Source organism: Myotis brandtii, unplaced genomic scaffold, assembly GCF_000412655.1.
Source record: "Myotis brandtii unplaced genomic scaffold, ASM41265v1 scaffold51, whole genome shotgun sequence".
NCBI lineage: Eukaryota > Metazoa > Chordata > Mammalia > Chiroptera > Vespertilionidae > Myotis > Myotis brandtii.
Genome location: NW_005369442.1, coordinates 2903623 through 2912305, shown reverse-complemented (window position 1 = coordinate 2912305; position 8683 = coordinate 2903623). Strand labels below are relative to the sequence as shown.

The window sequence follows — 8683 nt, the reverse complement described above, 5'->3', positions numbered from 1 at the left end:
GAGCTTCAGTCACCCGCCAGCCTGAAAACAGCCCTCAGCCCCTCACCCAGACTGGCCAGGCACCCCAGTGGGGACCTCCACCCTGAAGGGGGTGTGACCAGCTGCAAACAGCCATCATCCCCTCACCCAGACTGGCCAGGGCTAAAATAAATTTTAAAAAAATATCTTTCTATTGATTTCAGAGAGGAAGTGAGAAAGAGAGAGAGAGAGAGAGAGAGAGAGGTAGAAACATCAGTGATGAGAGAGAATGAATCCTTGATCGGCTGCCTCCTGAACGACCCCTCCCCCTGAGGATCAAGCCCTCAACCTGGGGAATCAGGGAATCAAATGGTGACCTCCTGGTTCATAGTTCGACACTCAAACACTGAGCCACACCAGCTGTGCTATAAGCTTTATTTTATCATTTTGAGTTTGTACTCCAAAGTGGTGCAGATCCTCTACTGGGAGTCGGGAACCTTTTTCATGCCAAGGGCCATTTGGATATTTATAATATCGTTCGAAATGAGATACAGATTGCCTGATAGGCGTAGGGTTTTAAAAAACATTTTTTTTCTAAAAACACAAGTGTTATTTGTTAGAGAAAATTTGGAAAATGCAGGAAAGCATTAAGGTAAAGTTTGCTTATAATTCCAGTACCACAACTAAGCATTTTACTTGCTATGTTATTTGGAGGTTTTAATTTATATCCATATACTCATCCACACAGTCAACCTATTTAGAGGTCACACAGGACAGAGGTTAGAAGCACAAGTGCTGGAGTCGGAGTGTCTGTATTCTACTCCTGGGTGTGCCACTGCTTTCTTTGTTCACTGGGCAAGTTATCTAACTTCTGTTTCTTTAGTGTTCTCATCTGTAAAATGGGAATGGGAATCACAGTACCTACTTCATAGTATTATTGTGAAAGTCTAATAAGTTAGATCATTCATGTAAATGCTTAGGACAGTGTCTGGCATGTTAAAAGTCAGACAATATCATATTACTGATAATCATTGTCATCATTGTCATAAATAGAAGTGACATTAGTACTAGTAGTATTTTTAAAAATATATATTTTTATTGATTTCAGAGAGGAAGGGAGAAGAAGAGAGAGATAAACATCAATGGTGAGAGAGAACCATTGATCGGTTGCCTTCTGCACATTCCATACTGGGGAATTGAGCTCGCAACCTGGGCATGTGCCCTGACTGGGAATCAAACAGTGACCTCCTGGTTCATGGGTCAATGCTCAACCACTGAGCCATGATGGCCGGGCAGTACTTGTAGCATTTAATGTGTTGTCAGACTGACTTCATCAATTCTTTTGTGAAAAGGATGTTTCATAAAGTTTATTAACCATATCAATGGGGTAAATTTAAGTTGATACTTTTTTATTTTCACAGGGGTCAGGAGAGTGCTGGTATTGTCATCAGTGATGGGAATTCAGTACCGACATACAGAACACACAAGGTATATTTAAACATTAAAAAGCGGATTATAAAGATAACAGTAGCCAGATGTTAGCTAGTATATGGGGGTGGGAGAAGGAAATTTGAATAAATAATTTGCACATAGAAGTTACTCTTTATATCAATCTTTTCTATTTGTCAACTTAGGATGCATTTCTTTCCCAGTGATAGTTTGCTAGACTGACACAAACAGGTCATTTAAGATGCTTTGAATTTTTAAAATGCAAATAATTTAGTTTATTATATTTGACAAGTTTTATTATTTAATACACCTGTCCTTCAGTGTTTCAACAAAAAGTATCTCATGAAACAAGCATTTCAACGTTGTGAATGTATTAAATGCCACTGAATGGTTTTCTTTACAGTGGTTAGTTTATTATGTGAATTCCACCTCAAAAAAATTTTTTTTAGTGCTATACAGTTCTTATAATTAGGTTCATCTATTTTTAAGATTAGAATTCCGAAACACAGACTGCATTGTCTAACTTGGGGGTGCTTGAGCAGAGGCTTAATAAAGCCTCTACTCACTAGCCCAATAGTTTGTTTTTGTGTTTTTTTCTAAGATGAGCTTTTACTTTGACTTTGCAAGGGAATGGGTCTTATAAATCATGTCTTTACTGAAGATAATTTGAAGAAATTATATCCTTCAAATCTTGGAATTGGACATACGAGGTATGCCACCACAGGAAACTCTGAATTAGAAAACTGTCAGCCCTTTGTTGTTGAAACACTTCATGGGAAAATAGCTGTGGCACATAATGGCGAATTGGTCAACGCTGCTCGATTAAGGAAAAAGGTACGTTTTTTTTAAAAACGCCTTTTCATGATTGGGGTAAATTAATAAAAAGAAGTTACTGAGGATCTTGGTAAAGAGTGTTTTCTAATTGTTGCCACCCATTACCTAACTGCAAGAACAACTATCAGAATTACCTGGAGTACTTGCTATAATTACAGACTCCAAAATATCACCCCAGAGCCTGGGGTGGGGGTGCTGAGCCTGCACTTAATATGCTCCTAAGGAGATTCTGATGTACTACTTTAGAGATTTGGAAAATTTGACTTATAGCTGGTATCAGAAGCACAGAGAAATTAGGGTTTATGGACTCTTACAATCACTTTAGCTTTGTCCCTGTGTTAAAAGCATTAAGAAAAAAATGGAATATAAACTTTCATATGGTAAATATAAGAAAAAGAGATTTGGAAACAATTATAGGAATCAGTCTGAGAAAAGTGCAAAGAGAATTATATTGTTTTGTTCACATGGCAGTTTTTGAAGCTTTCTGTTTGTGCCTATTCCTTCATTCATCATTTCATCTCCCTCTCCCCCCTTTTTAAAAAGTACCTGGTATTTTTATATTCCTGGTAGCTTCATATTCATCCATTCTTGCCATTCATTAATTAATGCCAGGTTTCTTTAGTTCATTAGATTCCAATAATCTTGATTTGGTAATCCCAGAAATAAAAACCTCAAGGGGTATTTAATAATAGGTTACACATACACACGCTTGCACACACACATACACACTCTCACACTCCATTATCTCCTTAGAATCAGGCATTCATATGGGATAAATAGTTACAGCAACTGAATGATGGTGAATTGTGAATGGAAAATATATAGAACCTATGTTTCTGTACCACCTGCCCTACTATTTTTGATTCTAGCTTAAGTTATTCCTCAGAGCTTTGTCCTTCCTGCCCTCTTCTCGGGCTCTGGCATTTCATATAAAAATAATATTAGGTATGTTTTTGTGTTCCCAAATTTAAAAATAATGTTTTAATTCAGAAAATCAGGAAAGCATAAATGTTTAATTAAAAACTCACCACTTGGAGGTAAACACTAACAGTTCAGTTCAATACCTAGGTCATTATTGCTAGACATAACCTTAAAACCCCATAACCTAGATGCTAGACTTTATCTCTGCACGTTCAGCTGGCTACTGAAAATGTTCTGTAGTGTTTGTATAAACTCAGCCTTTGCATTACATTGGTGATGCCCTTGTCCTGGTCAGTCTTTCTCAGAACATCGTGATCATCATTGAGTGTACTCAACCAATTTTATTTTAAACAGAATATGATTATATTTAATACACAAGTTTGATACAACCAAAAAGAAAAACACCAGAGTAAAATAGTAATAAAAAACATGGTATTTCATTCTGTAATGCATGAGAAATGATTAACATCTTTAGTCATAAACAAGCTCTTAAAATCCAGTGACACTATACTAATGCAAGGAAACTGGAAAAATGAAATGAAGAAGTAGAAGTGATGATTAAGCAGTGAGCATATATGATTTTGCTGAGCAGTGATGGAGAATAACTTCTCTGTAGCGTCCGTGAGCAGAACTCAACCAATCTTTATTACATCTTCTACATGTAATTGTTCAGTACAATTGATTCCTTTCTTCTAACCAGTGAGCCAACAAACCTGACTTGAGAGTCCTCGCTATAGTGTGCCACTCTTGTGGGAATGTGTCCTATTTGTCAGGAGTGTCAGGGGCTGAGAAAGTTAGTATCACATTCCCAAATCCCATGCCTTCCCAGCTCTCCCCCATTGCAGCTCTACATTCCTTCCAACTTAGCTTTCAAAAGCTTTTATATACACTTCCTAAAGCACTTTTTTTCTGCTTGAAAACCTTCAGAGACTTCCAATTGCATCCAGCAATTGTTCTCTATTATCATATACACATACCATTAGTAGAAGGCAGGATTTTCATAACTGATCATCCATACCAGGGGTCCTCAAACTATGGCCCGCAGGCCACATGCAAATACAAATATTGTATTTGTTCCCGTTTTGTTTTTTTACTTCAAAATAAGATATGTGCAGTGTGCATAGGAATTTGTTCATAGTGTTTTTTTTAAACTATAGTCCGGCCCTCCAACGGTCTGAGGGACAGTGAACTGGCCCCCTGTTTAAAAAGTTTGAGGACCCCTGATCCACACAGTGCCTTATCTCTTCCTATTATGGTGGGCTATAGCTGGGGGGTGCAGTGGAGCTTCCTCTCTAATGATTGCTCTTTTCTGCCTTCTAAATAGCTCCTGCGCCATGGTATTGGTCTGTCAACAAGTTCTGATAGTGAAATGATTACCCAGTTACTGGCATATACCCCTCCTCAGGAACAAGATGATACTCCAGACTGGGTAGCAAGGTAATAAATTTAAGCTTGCTGCTCTGATAATAAAAGCTTTGCCTGGCTTTTTTTTTGGTGGTTGTTGATTTTTTGCCTAGCATGTTTTTATAAATAAAATAATTCATTCAATTATTTAATTAATTCTAGGATTAAAAACTTAATGAAGGAAGCGCCCACAGCATACTCCCTACTTATAATGCACAGAGATGTCATTTATGCAGTACGAGATCCTTATGGAAATCGCCCTCTCTGCATTGGTCGACTTATTCCTGTATCTGATTTGAAAAATAAAGGTAATGAACTTCCAGAAGGAATATAATTTCATTGTTCTATTGGCACACCCTGAAATCATTAGCTATATAGGAAGCTTATGAGTGAGGAGGGACTAGGTGAAAAAGAAAAAAATGATATTTTTAAAGTGCATTTCCTTGAGTATTTCTGAGGATGAGCCACTTTTTAATATTTAAGGGACATTTCTATTTTTAACTGTCTGAATTGCCTATTTATAGCCTTTGCCCAACTTTTTCAATTGTGTAGTATGATTTCAGTGATTTTCTTAGCAGATGTCTTGTTTGAGCCATGAAGTCATAATGTTTGGAGGAATCTTGGGATCATTCATGTTTTTAAAAATCCTCCCCTGAGGATATGTGTATTGATTTTAGAGAGAGGGGAAAGGAAAGAGAGAGAGAGAGACATCAACATCAATGTGAGAGGAAAGCATCAATCAGTTGCCTCCTGGATGCGCCCCAACTGTGGATTGAACCCACAACCTAGGTATGCCCTGACTGGGAATCGAACCTGCAGCCTTTCAGTGTACGGGACGATGCTCCAACCAACTGAGCCACAGGGCCAGGGCTTGGGATTATTAAATTTTATCTTTGGTTCTAGTTAAATGAAGACTCATGTGCTCTTAAAGTCATAAAAATGGATATTCTATGGATTTTTTATTATTTATCTACTTGGTGTTCAATTGTCTTGAAATAGGTAGTCCCTTTTAACATTTTTTGAGTACCTTAACTGAATTGATTATCTTGTGATTTACAGAGAAAAAATCTTTAGAATCGGAAGGATGGGTGGTGTCTTCGGAATCTTGTAGTTTTTTATCTATTGGTGCAAGGTAAGTTTTATCTTACTTAGTATATCGGGTTTTCCCATATCAACAAAAATTTTTATTTTTACATAAGTTTTCTTTTTGATGTCATCTATAACATATACTTAGAAATGCAGGGGTTTTCGTGCATAGTTCTCTGCAGTTACATTGACTTTAACTTTAATGTGCCAGTAATACTTTGTAATTCTGAAACTATAATCTTGCTTTCAAAACACCATGAGACTTATTTTAGAAAGGAAGAATTCTCCTCAACAAGGAATAGTTATGATAAAAAAATTTAAGCCAGGATATAATATTCTTTTAGCCTTTATTCTTTCAAAAATCAATAAAACTTACGGCCTTTTCTCTTTTTTTAATTCTTAGAATTTAGGGGTAACAGATTTACAGATATTACTGCTGAAGGAATATTGTTTATTTTTTTTAGCCATCTCTAGACTTTATATTAAATCGAACTATTTTTCCGTTACAAAGGAAGAGACTACATATGTATGAAAAGCCTTAAGGACTAGTTTATTTAAAGTCTTCTTTCTTTAATATGATTTTCTAAGATATTACCGTGAAATCTTGCCTGGAGAAATAGTGGAAATATCCAGAGACAATGTCCAAACTCTTGATATTATACCAAGGTCTGAAGGAAACCCAATGGCTTTTTGTATCTTCGAATATGTTTATTTTGCAAGACCAGATAGCATATTTGAGGGTAAGTAAAATACCTTTATCAATGTAAATCTGGTATTTATCTCATTGCACAAAGGCATTCATGTATTTGGCTCTTTGAAGGCACATAGTTGTATGTTGTGGATATGGCACTGAGCCTAAAAGTCATAAGATCACAACTTTTTCTTTTCATCTGACTCTTGGATGTTGTTTCCTTTCAGTAGTCAGGATTATGATTTTCAGATATGCATGAAAGTCCCTTTTAAAAAATAGTGAATTCCCCAGTTTATGTATTTCCACTTGAGTGTTTTTGTATGTCTTGTTTTTTGTTTTTTGTATTCAATCTGTAGAGTTCTAACAAGCTAGTTTCTTAGTTATTAGGCTGTCACACTATGTAAAAATAATCTATTTCCTTTTTCAAACATTCCAGACCAAATGGTTTACACAGTAAGATACCGTTGTGGTCAGCAGCTGGCAATTGAAGCACCTGTGGATGCAGATTTGGTTAGCACTGTCCCGGAATCTGCTACGCCCGCTGCTCTTGGTTATGCTGGAAAGGTATTTTCTTGACACTCAGTGAATTGTTCTTTTAGCACTGGAATTAGAAACCCTTCCCTCTAAAGAGAAACTCATTGCCCAATTTGTGTGGCTCAGTTGGTTGAGCATCAATCATCCTGTGCACCAAGAGGTCACTCATTCAATTCCTGGTCAGGGCGCACATGCCTGGTTGTTGGCTCTATCCCCAATAGGGGGCTGCAGGAGGCAGCTGATCAATGATGTTTTTCTCTCTCCCTCTCCCTCAGATCAGTAAAAACATCTTTAAATAATAATAAAATCAAAAGAGAAACTCATTACTTTACTGTAAGTAAAAAAGAAAAAGAAAATGTTAGTTTCTTTACAAGTTACTTATTTCCCAGCCTTTTCATTCCATGGTACTATTTTAGTGGAGTCCACAAAAAACTTCACCTGAAGACTAGGAGAATGATCTTCATTTTAAAAGATAATGTCATGAATATATATAGACATTAGTGGTAATGTTTACTTATTATTAAAACCTACTTCTTGAAGTACCATCACAAGCCACTTATATATTCATTTTTTATTGAGCATAGGTGATAATAAAGCTATTTATGTTCATTTTGTATACTGTTCTTAGTACTATGCTGAATTTCATATTTTTCATAACTGGGTAGATTATAAAACTACTAGAGGCCCGATGCACGAAATTCGTGCAAGAGTAGGCCTTCCCCTGGCTGCGGGCACCAGTTTCCCTCTGGCACCCGGGACCCAGGCTTTTCTCTGGTTGCTGGCAGGCATCTGGGACCCGGTCTTCCCTCGCAGCCCGGCTTCGTCCGGAAGGATATCTGGTCTAATTAGCAAATTACGCTTTTATTATACTAGATAGTGGTCCTAGGATATAATACTCAACACTAACTATGTTGGAAAGCTTAGTTCATTAATTTTTTTAAAGAAATAATGTGCACAGATTTTAGAGAAGTATTGCCTGAAAGATGGAGAAATGCTGCAAAAAGCATTTCCTTAGCCTATTGGTTTTAATTTCTTTCTGATAATTTTTAAATATGTTAGTTTTTCTGACAGTGATTTATTCTTTGACATGTCTTCACATGCTTAGTGTTCTCTTCCAAGATAAAGAAATAATAATATTTAAGAGAGAAGCATTACAAATTCTAATAAAGTGAATTGGTTTTCCCACTAAGTATATTACTTTCAGTGATTTTTTTTTTTGTATTTTTCCTCTACAGTTTAAATAATGGAGGAAAATTGTAATCTCATAATGGAGAGTTCAGAATAACAACCACATTTAAAATTTTTATGTACATATTGAAAAATGACCTAGAGAAAATAAAAACCTAAAGTTTCCTGTATATTGCTGCTAATTATCCTTTTATTTATTCTCTATCAGTGTGGGCTTCCATATGTGGAGGTACTATGTAAAAATCGGTATGTAGGAAGAACCTTCATTCAGCCAAACATGAGGCTAAGACAACTTGGTGTTGCAAAAAAATTTGGAGTATTGTCGGACAACTTTAAGGGCAAAAGAATTGTTCTTATAGATGATTCAATTGTGAGAGGCAATACCATCTCACCCATAATCAAATTGCTGAAAGAATCTGGTGCAAAAGAGGTAAGTAAAATTAAAACCTCGAGAACCACCAATAGTTAATAATATGATACTGGCATAGAAATTGCAATTCAGGACAGTGAGTGAAAATGCATAGTTCATTATAATAAACTAGAGGCCCGGAGCACAAAAATTTGTGCACTGGGGGGGTCCCTCAGCCCGGCCTATGCCCTCTTGCAGTCTGGGACCCC

General features: G+C 36.5%; 1 protein-coding gene across 2 annotated transcripts in view; it reads left to right on the top strand.

The window, feature by feature from the left end:
• Window positions 1–8683, top strand: part of PPAT (phosphoribosyl pyrophosphate amidotransferase) — a 26486-nt gene that overhangs the window by 9026 nt on the left and 8777 nt on the right. The window contains exons 2-9 of one of the 2 annotated variants that reach the window (XM_005877172.2): window positions 1380–1446; window positions 2035–2241; window positions 4487–4599; window positions 4729–4874; window positions 5626–5698; window positions 6241–6392; window positions 6780–6907; window positions 8274–8495. In XM_005877172.2, coding sequence (XP_005877234.1) covers window positions 1380–1446; window positions 2035–2241; window positions 4487–4599; window positions 4729–4874; window positions 5626–5698; window positions 6241–6392; window positions 6780–6907; window positions 8274–8495 — 1108 coding nt within the window. Of the gene's footprint in view, window positions 1–1375; window positions 1447–2008; window positions 2242–4486; window positions 4600–4728; window positions 4875–5625; window positions 5699–6240; window positions 6393–6779; window positions 6908–8273; window positions 8496–8683 lie in introns of those variants that run through there. The other variant, XM_014548478.1, reaches the window with a different exon arrangement.